The sequence below is a fragment of the Chelonus insularis genome, unplaced genomic scaffold, assembly GCF_013357705.1.
Source record: "Chelonus insularis isolate UGA/USDA-ARS -01 unplaced genomic scaffold, ASM1335770v1 contig_3_pilon, whole genome shotgun sequence".
NCBI classification, from domain to species: domain Eukaryota; kingdom Metazoa; phylum Arthropoda; class Insecta; order Hymenoptera; family Braconidae; genus Chelonus; species Chelonus insularis.
This window is the reverse complement of record NW_023276556.1, coordinates 2940485-2958475: the sequence shown is the minus strand read 5'-3', so window position 1 is coordinate 2958475 and position 17991 is coordinate 2940485. Positions and strand designations below refer to the sequence as shown.

At 29.0% G+C, this 17991-nt stretch overlaps 4 protein-coding genes and 1 non-coding gene across 6 annotated transcripts; 2 read left to right on the top strand and 3 right to left on the bottom strand.

Annotated features, from left to right (window-relative positions):
* Nucleotides 1-709: 709 nt before the first annotated feature.
* LOC118068597 (DNA primase large subunit-like) lies at nt 710-3107 on the bottom strand. The gene is made up of 7 exons (XM_035086095.1): nt 2732-3107; nt 2286-2623; nt 1950-2177; nt 1720-1857; nt 1260-1638; nt 1019-1186; nt 710-949 (listed from the first exon to the last, which is right to left on the bottom strand). Exons 1-7 carry the CDS (start codon nt 2895-2897, stop codon nt 765-767), a joined length of 1602 nt encoding a protein of 533 aa, XP_034941986.1. The 5' UTR covers nt 2898-3107; the 3' UTR covers nt 710-764.
* Nucleotides 3108-8990: 5883 nt separating this feature from the next.
* Nucleotides 8991-11145, bottom strand: LOC118068310 (spindle pole body component 110). Its single transcript, XM_035085611.1, has 8 exons — nt 11020-11145; nt 10661-10912; nt 10417-10579; nt 10269-10354; nt 9942-10120; nt 9610-9838; nt 9341-9513; nt 8991-9264 (listed from the first exon to the last, which is right to left on the bottom strand). The coding sequence occupies exons 1-8, from the start codon at nt 11143-11145 to the stop codon at nt 8991-8993; spliced, it is 1482 nt and encodes a 493-aa protein (XP_034941502.1).
* A 247-nt stretch (nt 11146-11392) lies between these two features.
* Nucleotides 11393-11465, top strand: TRNAR-CCU (transfer RNA arginine (anticodon CCU)). The gene has a single exon. It is a non-coding gene; the product is annotated as a tRNA-Arg (tRNA).
* Nucleotides 11466-11683: 218 nt separating this feature from the next.
* Nucleotides 11684-13810, bottom strand: LOC118068598 (glutamic acid-rich protein-like). Its single transcript, XM_035086096.1, is given in 5 exon segments — nt 11684-12052; nt 12141-12279; nt 12359-12435; nt 12438-13452; nt 13677-13810. Coding segments are annotated over 4 exon segments (1437 nt in total). The 5' UTR covers nt 13443-13452; nt 13677-13810; the 3' UTR covers nt 11684-11836.
* A 97-nt stretch (nt 13811-13907) lies between these two features.
* yrt (erythrocyte membrane protein band 4.1-like yurt) lies at nt 13908-17430 on the top strand. Of its 2 annotated transcripts, XM_035086008.1 has the most exons (6): nt 13908-14361; nt 14598-14745; nt 14821-14997; nt 15102-16249; nt 16399-16830; nt 17029-17430. In XM_035086008.1, the coding sequence occupies exons 1-6, from the start codon at nt 14209-14211 to the stop codon at nt 17146-17148; spliced, it is 2178 nt and encodes a 725-aa protein (XP_034941899.1). In that variant the 5' UTR covers nt 13908-14208; the 3' UTR covers nt 17149-17430. The 2 variants fall into 2 exon arrangements, with proteins under 2 accessions (XP_034941899.1, XP_034941900.1); XM_035086009.1 differs by lacking the exon at nt 16399-16830.
* The last annotated feature ends 561 nt before the right edge of the window (nt 17431-17991 follow it).

Here is a 17991-nt window from a genome sequence, read left to right as displayed (position 1 = left end):
TTAAAATATATTATTAATGAGAATTAAGTTATTTGTTGCATTATATTTAGATAATTATTATAAATAAATGGTGTAACATTTACAAAAATGACTCAAATAAATTTTTCATTATTAGCTATAAATAATGTTTCATTACGCCATATAATAACGATTAATTAGATACAAAGATTTTACAACTGCAAATATATACTTGGTTAAATGAAGTAGTTTAGCTGCACGCCAATGATACTCCAAGCTTGCATAAAGCTTGCTGCTATGTAGCATAATGTTGAAGTAAACGACCTAGCCGTTTTATTCTGTCAAATCTTCTGAGCGAACGTCAAGAAAGATGAGCAAGTATTTACACTTTCAGTCTCTTTAGTAAATAGCACTCTGTTGCATAACAAGACTGAGGTGCCTCAACTCGAGCATCGTGGAATGAGAGCGTCCTCCGTTCTGCTGACCTTTACGCGAAATGGTACGTTAGACTTATGTTCACATTACGGTAGGGAGATGCCGACTAATATGTATCATTCCCGAGGAGCGGTAAAAAAGATATCTGATCCAATTTCACGCGTGTCGTTTTCTTTCATGCGAGGCAGTTCACCTTGGATTCCGACTAATATAAGGGAACATCTTCGTCTAATACAACTGGGGGGTAACCGAGTACGTGAAGGAATTCTTCTAGTATTCAATAATAAATCAAATTATTTCACCTTTAATATCAGTATTTTTTGAAAAAAAATGAAAATTTATTAAATAATACCATTATATTCTACTACTTCTTACTCCATCTCATCATCATTCAACATTTTTTCGATGTCAGTAACTTCAACTTTAATGCTTCTTCTCGCTGTAGGAGTTCTACTTGGTGTTCTATTGGGTGTTCTCACTGCAGAATATCGTTCAGATTTGATTTCAGATTTATGTTTTGGCGTTCCACTAGCGACATATGATTCATTCGTATCCGCTAAATAATAAAAAATTTCAAAAATTAAGATAATGCATAATTTCTTTGATTGTAACAGCAATATATTACCTGAAGAAACACCCGTTATTTTAGCTATTATATTTTGACTATCTGAAAAGTAAGCATTAGGATGCATCACTGGATTTTCTGGTGGTGTTTTGTGAGTTACTTCAAAGTATTTGGCACACGCTAATTGATAATGATGTTCCTTTGCGAGACCAGCAATTTCATTAACGTCTGTAATTAAATTTTTTTATTAATTTTCTTAAATCAATATCTTAAGATAAAATTTAGAAAGTAATTAATTTACCTGTAGCTTGTATTCCATAACTTGTTAATTTCTTCTTGAGGGTATCATTATCCATAAGTCTATATGGACAGCCATGATATTCACCTGCACCAGCGATGCTATTAATGATCTTCGTGCACCCCATTGGTGTATAATTTCTTTGGCTTCCTGTTTTTCCGTAGAGAAATCTAATAGTATAAGCATATTGCTTCTCGAATTTTTCACCATCTATTTTTTTCGTGAATTCTGCTCTCCAGAAATGTAGTGAATCTTCTAGTTTTACACCAATTCCTTTTAAAAATAAAGCATACTGAACACGACCAGAATTTTTTAAGTGATGATTAATTCGCAAGGCTTCATGTAAGGTTCTCATACATAGTGGATAAGAAGTCCTTGATAACTGTGGGAAAACATGAAAATGGTAAATATAAATTGTTAACCAGGAATAATATTATGTTTACAAACTGTTTTAATCAATTACATCATCTAAACCGTCAATTGAAGTCTCTGTAGTCGACCAAATAGTTCGATCTGCTTCAGGGAAGTAGCTCGGTAAATTTTTAAGGTATTCAAAGATTCTTTCATCACCTTGCAGATCATAAAAGCATGACGTAACAACCTGAGTGTAGAGGAACATATTAAAAACTATAAATTAAATATGATTGCCTGCTATTATTGTATTAGCATTAAATAAGAAATTAAAATATTTACCTCTATAGCTTTCGTGAGATGTCGTTTGTATTGTGATATGAAGAGGGTAGAAAGTTCAGATTGTGGGGTATAGGCCATGCCCTTTTTAAGATACACTTTTCTAGCTCTAACTAGGTCAAGGACTTTAGTGAAAGGCACTTTATAAAAATCTGTATTGTCTATAAGGGACATCTTTGCTGTTGAAGCATTGAGCTCTTCTCTTAATTCATCTTTCTCTTCCTGTGAAATCTGTAATAAAATGCTGAATGTAATTCTCCAACTGCTTTATGCTTAACTGCTCAATAAAAGACGATATAAGCGTGTAGGCGTATAATTGAAATATATAATGATCCTTACTGGATGGTAAGTAAAGTTATTAATAGCCAATAATTTTGCCATTCCTTCATTATTTAAAGATGTAATTCTTAGTTTCATGTATTCAACTTCCATAACAATGAACCATTTCTTATAATCCGGGCTCTGAGAATATGCAAGTCTCAATATAAAGTGTGATAAAACGTCTCTTTTTCTTGCTTCTAATTCCATATCGGTATGAGATGTACAACCTGCACCGGTTAATAATTTAGCTGCATAATTATAACCATCTCTTCTGAGAGCACTTTTTAGGGCCAATTTTCTCTCTTCTACAGTCTTCAAATCGGATCTATTTAAAACTAGTTCAACTAATTTTAAAACTAAAATAAAATAAATTGTTATTCAATTACAATATTAAAGACATTGTTAACATGAATTTCTGTCATCTTAAAATAAATCATGATCTAATTAAAAATAAATATAGTTACTTTGTCTCCTTTCCAATCCTAATTCAAAAAAATGATGAAGCTGGACAGTATGTTTTGGATATTCAGTATACATTGATATGTCATGAGGATAAAGTTCTTGATAATTATTATTTTCTTTTTCAACGACATAGTGACCACGTCTTCGACGTTTTATATTACATTCCATAATTTTTTATCAAGTAAACAAACACTGATGATCAAATAAATTTTCCCTTACTTTTAAGAATATATGAAAAAAGTTATAAATTTATTATAATTATAAATGATCCGTTTATTTAATTATTATGACTAATATTTCACTGTGTTATAAACTCTAAAGAAATAATAATAATTGTTTAATTTATTTTACATTAATACTTCAACTCAAAAAACTGAAATCAAGAATAAACATTTGTATACATATAAAATAGGTTAAGTAATAAATTCTCCCGCCAATTTCGAAGCAACTGAAGTAGTTTCTAATATCGTTGTTAGATGGCATTAAAATAGCCTTAAACGGTGCCGCCACCAATTTGATTTTCATGTACTAAAAACATTTGATACAAATGGTCTGTAACGTAATTAACGATAAATCATTTTTTACGACTTTGATTTCTTCTATCGTGTCATGAAAAATGCTTTAGTAATTAAAGTACAAGAATTAGCAGAATAATTCTCAAATTCTAATTAATTTTTATCTCTTGAAAAAACTTTCTACTGTTATGTTTATCAAGAAAGCTTGGGCATGTCTTTGGAATTCATTTGACTCATAAAAATAATGTAGAAAGGTATCTTATTCAAAAGAACAATAATATTTATAACAATAAAGCTGAATATAGTATCAAATAATCATAATTTAAGTTTGTGTACTTAGTAAATGACAATTTAATAACAAGATAACATTTTTAATTTGATGTTTACTTTCGATGATTTCATAATTTTTTTATTTAGAAAAGCACGTGATTCATGTTTTTTTCTGAAATATGTTATATATTGACAATTAATGAATTCAAAATTCAAAAGATAATGATGAAGGTGTCAATAAAATAAAGCAAATAGAACGTAATAACATGTTGCAGCGCAGTAAAAAAACATCTGTTACAACACAAAAAGTGTCTTTCAAGTCTTAGAATCTAAGGTATTTATATTTATAGCATCCAACATTTATAACTCGTATATAATCTACATTTACAATATATAGAATAGCAACAATGTCATACTTTTATTTAAAAAAAAAAACAAGTGTGTGCACAATCGTAGCATAAGAAAGCTCATTGAAATATTCGTAGCTAATAATTGCTGATACACTCTTTATTAAACATATAAACAATGTAAATATATATTCATATTTTAAAACTAGGTTTTACATTGTTCCATACAATATAAATTTATATAATATGTATTATAGTACATCCATAGATTTTTTTCGGTTGAATATCTGATAAATAAATATTTAAATGGAAACAAGAATTTAATTCATTGCAAACTCTAATATTTATCATATTTTCAATTGTGACAACTTCTGATATAAAAAAGTCGTCAGTTTTATTGAATTTCAAATATTGCTATAGTTGGTTATACTTAATGGATTAAATATTATTTTTACTATCAATTTAATCCTGTTCACAGTGATGGAATAAGAAATAAACTATTAGGAATAGATGCTAATAATTTATCATCAGTAAGTTTCTACAATGTATTAACTGCCTTAAAAGTAACAATTTTTATGTAGAAAATAGACGAAAAGTGTTTTACATTCTAATCGTATTTTTATACCACTTTTTATGTTTAAAAGTCACTGATATGAGTATAACTATCGGTAGACATTCTTTTAGCATTATTCCGAACACTTGTTCATTCGAAAATCGAGGACATATGTAGATAGGACTTAACAATAAAACTTGGGTTCTATTTCAGGTGTTTTACAAATTACGAGCCATCAAAAAAAAATATATACATTTAACAGTATAAACTATTGTAATAAATATTAATACATTTTTTCAATACTTATTGTTATCTAAGTTCGAGTATAAAAATTGGTGTCTTCTCCTTCCTTAAATTTTACTTTATTACCTTTTTTATTAGTTATGATAGTTTTAATAAGGTGAAGAAGGTGTGAACATTTAATTTGATCTTATCTAAGTAATTAAACGGGGCTTATACCACAGTGTTATATTTTATTTATGACATCACCTATTTTCTTCATCTTTACTTTACAACATCCTATCACATCGTATATTTGTCGTCTGGTGCCAAGTTGACGGTAAAAACCCATTTATATTATTCATGTATAAATTACTACTTCTGAAGGAAGAAAAAATGTATATCTTAATTATTTATCCAGGTGAAAAATTAAATCAACTGTGATTGGAAATGAAAGATGATATAGGAAATCATGGAATAACAATTAAACATTCTTATGAACAAGTTACTATTCAAAGAGTTTACATGTTGGACTTTATGGTGTTTGAAGTTCATGGTATATCACATTTGCCTCTGCTCTGCAAACTGAACGATATTATACGAGGTACGTACCATTCAAGTCTTGCGCCTTTAATCAAAGAAAAGGTCATTCAACCCTCTGACTCTTGATCGTGAGCACTAAGTTTTTTAACTCACGGGCAAGGGTGTTTTAATCACGCTATTTGAAATAGCCAATTTAAAACTGAGTTAATATCAAAATATTCAAAGATTAAAAATTTCGTAGATTAATAATTAGATTATAATTACTAAATTTCATTAATTATATTATTTTTATCAATTTTGACAGCGACAGTTTATAATTTAATCAAAATATGTTTACTATTCGTAAATCTTTGAAAGCGAATATTGGAGTTTAATGGAATGATTATTAGATATAGAATATTGGAGTAAAAGTGAGAAAGCTTTCTTCTTAAATGAATGTTAAAATGCAGCCAGCTGTAACGTTGACAAAAGAAAAACGTTGAATTAGGCGGCATCAACAAAGAGAGCAATTCCATGACAGTGTTACTATTACCATACTGTCGATGGATAGCTCTCTTTATAGCGCTCGCCTTAAGTTTATTATTTCTTCCTCAACATAGACAATCATAAAACTCCTTTAAAGTAATGAAAAAAATTATTTTAAACATCCTATTATATTAAAATTATTTTTTCATTTTTAATATTAGAAATATGTGGTTATGCACAAATAAACTGGAAATTACAAAAGACATACCTTATAAATGAAGTGCAAAACCAGAGCGAGTACCTTGGCGAACTTTGCTTGTTATCGAAGTGGTGCGAGCTAACTCTTTCATTTAGCGCTCATCTGATTGCGCGGTAAACATCAGCAAAATCCACTTTTATTTGTTCAAGATTATTTGCTAGTTGATTGAGCTTTCAGATTGAATATCTTACATTAATTAACTCCACTTAAGAATACTAAAATTGTGCAAACAAAATTTAACAAATTTTTCTTTTATAAAAATTGTTCTCATTTCAATTGATTAAACTTTATGCAAATAATTTAATTTAAGTGTTAAAAAAAAAAGAAAAAAACCAAATTAACAAGACGCTTTTTTTCAGAATTATGGAACCTGAATATTGTTTCTTCCCTCAAGGTTGAAGGACAACTCAAGAAATGATGTCTGAAGAAGACCACGAGGCAGACTAAACTCTGTTCAGACACACAGGGTAGGGACACTTATTTCTTTACGTAAGATCAAGAACTCGTTAAATTCATTTCATCAGCGTCCGATTATCGTAGTGTTCCTAATGTTTGAACAAACGAATAGGCCGTCTAGTTTCTGGCTTTTGCCCGCCTTCTTTCCGTCTTTTGTCAACTGGGAGTGTAATATTAGTCTTCAGGCGTTTTTTATTTAATCATATAATATTTCATTTGTACCCAACAACTGTTTAAATAGTTCGATTAATATCAAATACTCTGGTGCATTCAGTCTGAAATATTTTTTCACTTTTAAATGCATGTGATCAAAGAAACATTTTCAACAAAAAAAAAAACCTTTAAATGCTTTAAGATAACTCTATGCTAATTTCTTCCGTAGAATGGAAAATTATTCAAATGAGATTTCACAGGAGTGATAGAATATATATATATTTTTTTTTGAATTTCAACGAAAGTAATCAATTTTCTTTTAATAAATTGCTATAATTTAAAAAAAATAATCGTTCTTAATATTGAAGAATTTTTACAGCTATAAATGTAACTATTAAAAAATAAGTAAAAGAAAGATTTAAAACATTAATTTGGAATTTTGAAATAATTTTTTTAAAAACTATGTTCTTAATTTTAATCTGAAACACCAACTGCTCAAATAACGACTTTCATAGAGATGTTGAAACATTGGTAATTTTTTTTTTTTTTTTTAGGCTTTGCGATGTTTCCAAATTGGTGACACAGGTGATAAGATTTCAAACCTACATTAAATACCACAAAAAAGTACTAATATATCTGTGAGTAAATAAATTAACAACCGAATGAGAACACAAGGACGATCACGTGAAAATAATTAAGTATAATAGTAAAATAAATATACGAGGTATGATATCAAATTGATAAACGAGAAGTTTATACGAATTAGTTTGTATTTTAGAGCTCTTTGGAAATTCTTTTGTACTTTAGTTCTTACTCAGGGAAACATTTCGTTATCAGTTCACTGTTGAGATATGATAAGGTACTGCGATAAAATGAATACAACAGGTACACCACCGAAAATCCGCAGTGTATTTGCTGAAGGGGAAAACGTCAAGATATCATTTAATTTTTAAAGATATCAAAAGATAAAAAAGTGAAACTTGGAATAAGTATAACTTTCGAAATTATGTTACTAATAAGCCTTTTCAAAGAGAAACATTAGTAAGCATTTATTGAGAAATACTAATTCTAAAATATTTGAATTTGTTTAGCAAAGGAAATAAATGAAAAGTGCAAATTATCAATTCACATTGCAACTTATAACTTCTTTGACGATGTAAACATTACGTAATTTCTTATATAGGAAGAGAATTGAAAAAAAGAGCAATGTACCCGGTACTTTATAACAGTATCTTTTAAATTTACACATGAAAAGCCTGACGGAGTAAGAATTTTGATGGATATAAAATAATGCGCATCATGTCGTCATACCGTTTATCACGTGTTTTCACGCCCAAATGACTTAAACGACAATTGTCCTTCATTAATGACCCACATTAGAGTAAAAACCCAATCGTTGGTGAAACTCAATTTGATATTAGTCATCAATATCTTGAAATATTTATAATTATGCTAATTTACTTACCTCTAAAAAAAACTTTTGGCAATATAAAATCCTTTTATTATAAATATAAAAACTATAAGATTTTGAAATTGCGACTGGGTTGGATTTGATGAAAACGCTTCAAAGAACTGAACGACGATTTGGAGTAGTGCTCAAGAACAAGTGACTTGGACATGGTGTCTCAGCCTTGCTCATATACCTGTGCTTATTGACGTCACGGCCACGTTTTCTTATCAGCTAACATGAACTGAGGCTTGGGTAGAAGCCGCGAACATTTCTGCGACACATACGCGAACCTCATACATAACTATATGTTCTTCACCCCCGTTAGTTTCTCGCAAGTCTCCTTTAGTTTAGCTTCAACATAAGGTGGGGAAATGGTTCGTAAAAGTCTCATAAATGTTTGGCAACACTCACCTTCCTATGTAGTACCCTCTGTGTCGACTTATTGTTGATAATGTCTTATTTCATTTTTACCATTGTAATACTCGCTTTCCCGTCTGACGACGACGCTTTGTTAGACAAGAAAGCGGTTGATTGTGATATGTTGATAAAGGACCATTTTTAAGACACTATTTTTTATTCCTCATTCAATGTACTAAAAAGTTAGTTATATGGTAATTAACTCTTATTATTAAGGGTGAGAGTTATTGAAATTAAAACGTTATCGTTATCATGTTTTATGCTAGATGTATACATAAGATAATATCATTTTTCTATATTATTCTCTAATAGTAGAAAATATTTATTCTCTTACAAAATTCTTTAGCTTTCTTCAATCCTTCAAGAACTAGATGAATTTATAACACTAAGAAACGGAGCTCGAGATATCACTCAATGCAAACGTAGAAGTGCAAATAAGCTACATAAAAAAATGATTACACTGAGCACCAGTAGTGGTTTACACCAATTTTACTGGTTACTATATGAATCATAAATCTATATAACATAAAAAAACATTTCAAGATATTTTATTTATTTTTGGATAACCATTTTTGTTCTTATATTCTTTTATTATCATATTTGATAAATTTATTTTAACAAAGAATACCGCATTTATATTGTGATTGCAGTTGAATATCTTTCACTTGTTGTATTATCCCTACACCAAATAATAGTTTAGGTTTCATCGCTGATAAATATGGTGATACATTTTCTTTTACACTAATAGCATACCTGTAGGCATTTTGAAAAATTTTCTTAGATTGCTCAAGCATTTGTTTGTATAGCATAAAATCTTGATGTTTTTCCTGATTAAGTGTAGTTAATCGAGTTTTGAGTGTAAGACATTCTTCTTCTAGAAATTCTAATCTAGTAATTGTGAGGAAACCATGATAAATATTGAATATTCATAAAATATAAAACTTGAAATGATAATAATTTGTACTTGTATTGCATTTGTTCTATATTTATTTGTTGATCTGTTGGTGAAAACTGAAGCATTGATTGAGGATTTTTTTTTCTATAACCAGTATTAATTTTTTGTACTTGTGCCATCTCTAGCTGGTGTACTCTGGTTTCCAACTTGGAGTTTTTCTGTTTTTCATGACGATAGAGTTGCTGAAATTGAGAGTCCAGGTTATCTTTAATAAATTTTACTGTTAATAAATGAGAATTATCATTGTAAAGCAATTTCTATGAGCAAGGTTATCTTACTGATAGATGATCTGTATCACTCCTTTCTTTATCTAAACGCTGATTTAATATTGCAATCAAATCTAGGAGACTCTTTCGTTCTGTTTCAGCAGCTATCATCAAATTAATATATTCGTTTGATTCTTGAACACTTTTTACTTCTTTTATATTACAATTCTTCGCTAATGTTTGATTCATGTTTAATTGAAGTTTAAAACTATGCTCTAGTTTATTTTCAGTATCTTCTAATCTATGAAGATACATAAATAATGATAAAATGTTTTCAAAAATTAAATTAAAAAATCATTTGTTTAAATATGTACACTATCTAAACTAATCTACACTAATAATACTTTAATGTTTCTATTTCTGTTTCTCGTTCTTTAAGTTTTATTTGTAATTGTTCAACTTGATCTTTCATAACATTTAATTCATTTTTTAATTTCACGTTTTCTTGTTGAGTTTTGTCTTTTACATTTTTCATATCTATTTTTTTATCATCATATCTATTTTCAACTCCATGTACTTGATTCTGTAAGAGTGTTTGAAATAAGTTAAAAATATTTGATTATTAGAGCATTACTTTTCTATTGAAATACGAAAAACTAAAAAAATATTTTGCATTAAATATAATTAAATAATTACAGTATAACAAACAATATAATGAATAAGAATAATACTTTTGTAGTTAGAGCGTCAGCAAATTGATCATTTTGAGCTTTCGCTTTATTTAAATAAAGTAAATCTCTTCTTGTAGTTTTTAAAGCTGAAAAAAATTTATTAATTTTATTTTGTGATTTTAAATTGAATAAAATTTCAAATATTTACTTGATGATGGTCTAGAAGTTTTCTCGTACTCATTTATTCTATTTTGAAGTTGAATTACTTTATGTTGTAGTTGCAATATCTGTTGACTTCTTCCTTTCCATTTACTTTGATGATTCGAAAGATTAGCAATCGTTACGTGCTCTCCAATTTCTTCTGATATGATCTTTAAAATTAAATGAATATAATAACTGGTTTTTTAGCACTAATAACTTTTGTTTAATAGTATAAAGTATTTATGAAGTACTTTTTGTGCTTTATTTATTTGCTGACGTAATGACAAGCAGGTGTTTTTGCATTCAAATAGTCTGTTATTTGTTTGAAAAAGTTTTTCTTGAAGTATTTTTATTTGATCTTTCTGACTATCGAATTCTCCAATTGATCTTGATGATTGCTCTTGGAGTTTATTCTCACTTGATAAATTTATTTGATCATTATAAATGTTTTTTACAACGTTCTTTAAACGACCGCTAGCAGAAAAATTTTGTATTGGTAGATCCTGTGGGATGACTCTATTTTTTAATTATATATCCAGCTGTTTTAGTACTTTAGATTAGTAGGTATGCAATTAATTAATATATACATCGATTAAAGTAAACAACTTACATGTTTCATTTTTGGATAATGACCAATTAATTCATCACTAAAATTACCAAGAGAAATATTGTCATCCTCACTAAGTTCAGAATCAATTTCTTGACTATTTTTTGCAAGTTTAACAATATTATCCATAATACTAATATTTTATTACAAACTATTTAATTTATTGACACTCATATGTCAATAACTCCAAAACAAAAATTAAATGAAATATTGAAAAAACATTTGAAAAGTGCATAAGAATTTTTAAAATTAATAAAGTATTTATCTTCAAAATATTGCTTAAAAAAATGATTGAAGATGTTTATTTATAGTATATAAAGTAATACATTAGTAATAATTATTTCTAGTAGGAACTTTATGGATGAAATTTCTTAAAGCCCCTGTGGCCTAATGGATAAGGCATCGGTCTCCTAAACCGGGGATTGTGGGTTCGAGTCCCACCAGGGGTAAATGTTATACTCTTTTGCAGTTTATAAATGAATCCTTAATTTTTATGTACTAGAAATATACTCAAATTCTTTACTTTTGATGTAGATTTATCGGACAACTCGTTTAGATTTAAATTTAGAGTTTTGTATCTCAAATCAATAAACATTATTCTTAAAAATACATTATAAAAGAGAGGGAGGTCTAATGCAGGGTCAACAAAAAAGAAAAATTTCAGTAAAGTTTCATATAACAGCACAGGATTTCAGAATACGAGCATTACTCATATTCATCCATTTTTTATTTGTTATAATATTAAAAATTATAATAAAAAAAATCTGAATAATACAATGTAATTACATTTACATTCAATTCATATGGAGAAGACATTGCATTAAGCATCTTTATTTTTTTGCTTATTTCTTCTAACACTACGTTTTTGGTTCTGTTTTACACTTCCAGCAAGTTTTCCTTGTTTTCGAAGTGCATGAAGCTTTTTGTTTTTCGCAACTACATTTGGCCTATTACTAACCGTCTTAGAACCACTTTGACTATACAAAACGTTGATCCTTCGACCACTTATTTGAGAATGGTGTAAAGATAATCCTTTCTGTAATTCAGAGAAATATGAAAATAAATGTTAATTATATTTATGACATTTAAATAATAGAATTATAGCCAGAACAATAAGTAATTACCTCGTAATCTATATGATTATTGAATTCTACATAAGCTATTCCTCGGGGCTTTTTAGTTTTTTGATCTAATGGAATTCTCACACTAGTTACATCACTCACTTTAGTAAGAAAATGTTTCTTAATATCATCAGTTGTCGTTCTAAAATAATAAAATTATTATTAAATAAATTTATTTACTTCAATTCTTTTTTTTTTTTTTGAAGAATTGAAATACTTACGTATAAGGAAGATTTCCGACAAACAAAACAAATCGTGTTTTTTTCTGACCATTTTTTGTATCAGAAGATTTTGGTGGATTTGTTTTATTTTTTCTGCTTTCTTTTTTAATTGACTTTTATGTGGAACTTTTTCTTCGTCCTCATCGTCATTTTCTATATCATTTGCGTCACTTTCTTCATTGTCCTCATCACTTTCTTCTTCATCTTGGTCACTTTCTTCATTATTCTCATCGACTTCTTCATCATCTTGACCACTTTCTTCATTTTTCTCGTCGACTTCTTCATTATCTTGGTCACTTTCTTCATTCTTGACAATTTCTTCAATTTCAATATTTTCTTCAGGCTCGATTTTTATTTTTTCAGTTTTTAATTTCTTTTTTGGATTCTGAGCATTTCCTTTTTTTTTATCGAACCTCTCATCACTAACAGATTCATTAGATTTAACTTTCAAGCCTTTCACAGTTTTAGCCGCACGTATTGCCTTTTCTGTTACATCATTTCCATCATCTTCATTTTTCAACATACTCAACACCCTCTTTTGAAGTTCTTTTTTTCTTAAATTTCGCTTTGCAGTTTTAGTGAGACCAGAAGGAGTAGGTGGAGGACGTTTCACATAAGTACCTTGCAAAATTTGTAATTTTTTTTTAAAAACAGCTAGCTTTCTTCGTGCTGTTTTACTCAAATTTTGTCTGTTACTGATGTTTTCAATTCTTTCTTTCAATTGTTCTTCGTTCAAGTTAATTTGCTCTGGTTTATACTGCCCAGATTCTCTTCTTCTTTCAGCTCTATTTGTTGGTAACTTTTCCTCAGTTTCCATATCTGCTGTATTTTGTTCAATAACTTCAGACTTTACAGTAACAACATCTTTTTCTTTCTTCTTATTCATACCTGACTGTTTTAATTTTTTCTTCATCTTTTTATTTGATTGACTCATAGTCGATCCATTTTGTAACTGATCATCATGCTCAATTATTTTCTTCTCTTTTTGAGTTTTGTTCTTTTTGGCTGGAGGTTTACCATTTTCATGTAGTTTTCCATTTACTTCTAATTTCCCAGCTTTTCTTTTTTTACCTTTTACTTCCATTGCTTCTAATCTACAATTTAAAAGAATTTTTATTTCTGATACGGGTAGAGTCTTTTTTAATTAAAAAAAAAATTGGCTAGAACAGAGTAGGTAAACAAAGTAATGCAGTAACCTTTCAATACAATATTAAATGTTTATCAAGAATTTAAAAAATTGTGCAACACTTTTCATTTGAAAATAATTATTTTTTAATTATAATAAATATATATTTTTCTAATTTATTAAAATATTTACCAGATATTTTGATGAAAGTCTTTTTCAACCACGTGCAATCGATCGGAATGATTAAATTACTAGAGACGTCTATATGTCAATTTTTAAATTAGAAACACGAAATGTCGATACTTGTATTAACAACTTTATTTATTGTCGGCATAGCAGTGATCACTGCAGGAATTTTTTCCTTATTAGTTCATCGCCAGGTGTCGCATTTTTGGAAACATGACGCCTACTCATTGGGTTTTACACTCTTAGTCGTGTGTAGAATAATTATTATAAGTTTTACATAAGTTTTATTATTATTTTATTGAACAAATAAGACAACAGTCTTTTGTGTACTTAATAAATAACGCAATTTTAAGACTGATTATCTAAAATGAATTTTAATCTTAACGACAAAGTGATACATTTCCGATAAGTATTTGACATCTTCCTGGATACATTAGTTTCGATGTTGTGATAATTAACGGTCTTGACAACCGTTCTGACAATGTTTGTGCCTATCTTTTTATTATTTAAGCAATTTCGTATCAGTTGAGCCTATAAAATGTTACGATTTTTATCGCGGCGGCGAGTCCGCGGTGTCAACGGACAAACTGCATCACCACAGATAAAAAATCAGCGATTATTGAGCAATAAAAATATCATTCAATGTCGAGTCATATTGTTGGATGGTACTGACTTGCCTATAGAATTATCTGTAAGTCTATTATTTATTATTATTCAACTATGTACTTTCACCGAAAACATTCATCACAAAGAAGTATAAAAATTTATTAATCAATGGTTCAGTATAAGATTCAATGAATTAACAATAACAGAATAGGTGTTTATAACATCAAACGCCTATATAAAAAATTTTTTATCTATGACGATTAGTTCCATAGTGACATAAATTTCATAATTATATCTATATTTTTTTTTTCTTAATTACAGAAAAAAGCCTTGGCTAGTGATTTATATGAACAAGTATTTTATAGTTTAGATTTGATAGAAAAGGATTACTTCGGATTGCAATACACTGATAGTAATAATGTTCAACATTGGCTGGATCCTACAAAACCGATAAAAAAGCAGATTAAAAGTAATTAATTATCACTTATAAATAATATTTTTGAATTTAATTTACCAACAAATATTAATTAAATTTTGTTTACAGTTGGGCCACCATACACTCTTCGATTGAAGGTAAAATTTTATTCATCGGAGCCTAATACTCTTCGGGAAGAGTTAACAAGATATCAATTTTTCTTGCAACTGAAACAAGACATTTTAGAAGGAAAACTTCACTGCCCTCATAATGTTGCTGTTCAGCTTGCAGCCCTTGCTCTTCAATGTAAGTTTTTTAAAATTATGTCTTATTAATATAAATTCATTTCGTTAATTATTAAAATTAATTATTTATGTTGATAAATCAAATTCACAAATTGTTTTTAACAGCTGAGCTCGGTGATTATGATTCTACAATGCATACAGCAGCAACAGTATCAGAATTTCGTTTTGTTCCTGGTCAAACAGAAGAAATGGAACTTGAAATTCTTGAAGAGTATAAAAATTGTTCAGGATTGAGTCCAGCTCAAGCAGAATCTTCCTATTTGAGCAAAGCAAAATGGTTGGATATGTATGGCGTTGATATGCATACAGTACTTGGAAAAGATGCTTGTGAATATTCTCTAGGTCTTACACCAACAGGCATTTTGGTTTTCGAAGGAACACAAAAGATTGGATTATTCTTTTGGCCCAAAATCGGTCGACTTGATTTTAAAAAGAAAAAATTGACATTAGTAGTAGTTGAGGAAGATGATGAAGGCAGAGGTGAACAAGAACATACATTCGTATTTCGATTAACTAATGAAAAAGCTTGTAAACATCTTTGGAAATGTGCTGTTGAGCATCATGCATTTTTCCGACTTCGAGCTCCAGTGAAAGGTGCCAGTGGGCGACAAAACTTTTTCCGTATGGGATCTAGATTCAGATACAGCGGAAAAACAGAGTTTCAGACAACTCAATTAAACAGAGCTCGTCGAACGGTTCAATTTGAGCGACGACCAAGTCAAAGATATGCTAGAAGACAAAGCCATGTCTTGAGAGAACGTCAACGTCATCAACCAGAACCTCAAGCACCTCCAGCACTAAGTACTGAATGTGAAATTCCTCTTCAACGTCAATCTAGCAACTCTGGCTCCGAATCTTCTGCAGTAAGCCTTCTTCAACCAACTACATCAACATCTTCACCACTTGTTGATTCACTGTTGAAATCATTAGCAAAAGATCCTCAGCCTCTGGAGTTGAAAAATCAAACTGCCAGTGTTACTACTCCGGAAAAAGAATCTGAGCAGATGAAAACTAATTTGATTGTTGAAAGCTCGCATTCTCCGCCTCCATCATTGCCAAATAATCAACTTGGTGGAACTTTATTACTTTCTGCACGTTCTCCAATACCACCAGAATCCTTGAAGTGCAATATTCTCAAAGCGAAGTCATTGGAAACTGAAAAAAATTCCAATTTAGTTTCTATCACTTCTACTGATAGTGGAGCCATTTGCGCAGTGAAAAATCATACTGATGCTGCAACTATAGTATCTGTGGTATGTTTTACTTAATTAACTATATTCTAATTCATTTAATGTGTCATCGTTAAGCTAGATATATTGTTAAGTTCTTAAAAATATTTAAGCGTAATGTGATTGTTTTGCTAGCTTTTTGATCATTCGCTTTTTTGCTTTTTTACACCCAGGGAGGAGACAAATTGACTCTAAATGTAACTGGTGCAACAACAATTAGTCCACCAACCGATGATACCGTTACTGTAACACATTTTTCATTGGATAGTTGGGGTCAAATTGCTCAGAAGACGACACCTTTCACTCCAAAACTTACAAATCAATCACAAAATCCATTCAATCCATTCACTAGTGATAATTGCACTGAAAGTCTCATGCCTATTGAAGAGATTAAGGATAACAAGTCTGATGAAAACAACGAAACTAAAAATACTAATCCATTTATTGACTCTAATCCATTTTTGGGTCTTTTAAATCCATTTAAAGAAGTGCAACCGATTTTAGAAAAAATTGTTGAAAATGAAGAAGAGACCAATGAATCTCTTACTATGGAAGAACCCATTGAAGAAGTGCCTTTATCACCTGTTCCAACATTTACTCGTGCGGTTAGTTTTTTTTTTTGTCAACGCTTGCATGCATTTTTTTTTTTTTTGAACTCTAGTATCATGAACAAGTTTATCAATATGAACAGCAATATATTTGTTTTCACGAATTATTGTAAAACGAGTCATAATCGCAATATCTATGCATTGATAAAATAATTGATATTTTAATTTTGGTAATAAATTAAATTTATTCTTTAGGAAACTTGTACTACTGCATCAGATATTAGTCCATGGTTGGTAGCTGATCCAGCGCAAACTGCCAGTAAAACATCGAAGCCGAATATCACAATGAAGACTGTAATAACTACGCAACTTTAATTGTTATTTTATTCTTATACCAGATGAGAATTTAAAACATATATGGTATTGGTTAATGACTTGAAGAATTTTAATAGTTTTACAGTTGACTTAACTTAATAGCAGATTAGTTATTGAGTTGATCAATTTTTTTATTCATTCCTTATTAAGTAGTACTGATTAATAGAAAAAGAGAAATTATTTTGCATTTAATGAAAATTTTTTATAAGTTATTGGGACCAATGGCAGCTTCATTTTCCCAGAAGCATTAAATATGTATTATTATTCATTGATGCAGTTGTAAAAGACATAAATTATACTTTTTTATTTTGTAATATTTTACAAAAAAAATTATATATATAAAAAATACAAATATATATTATTATATAATGAATAAATAAAAGTAAATTTTCAATTGAATTTATGGCAAAAATAATATTTATACTGAGTAAAAAAAAATATTTCATAAATTTTAATTATTTTTTTATTTAGAATAAAAATTAGATAAGTATGTATTATATTATAACATTAATAGTAATGACAAAATTTTACAGTAAAATTTTTTCTTAGCAACATCTAAATCCACACCAAGTACGGAAAATATTAGATTTTTGGTGTCATACATGTACAATCATTTTATTTTTTTAATTGAGTTGTAAAATTTTTTTTAGTTATTTCTTTTATAACCACTAGGCGTCATTTTTTGTTTCGTAAGACGATAATTGTTCACATAAGACACAAAGGATGACATGTAAGGAGAAATTGCATATTGCATGGACATAAATAGATAGCTTCAGGAAGAGTCTTATTATATCGTGACACGTAAGGTACTTTTCTTACAAGATATAGTATATGATAAATAAT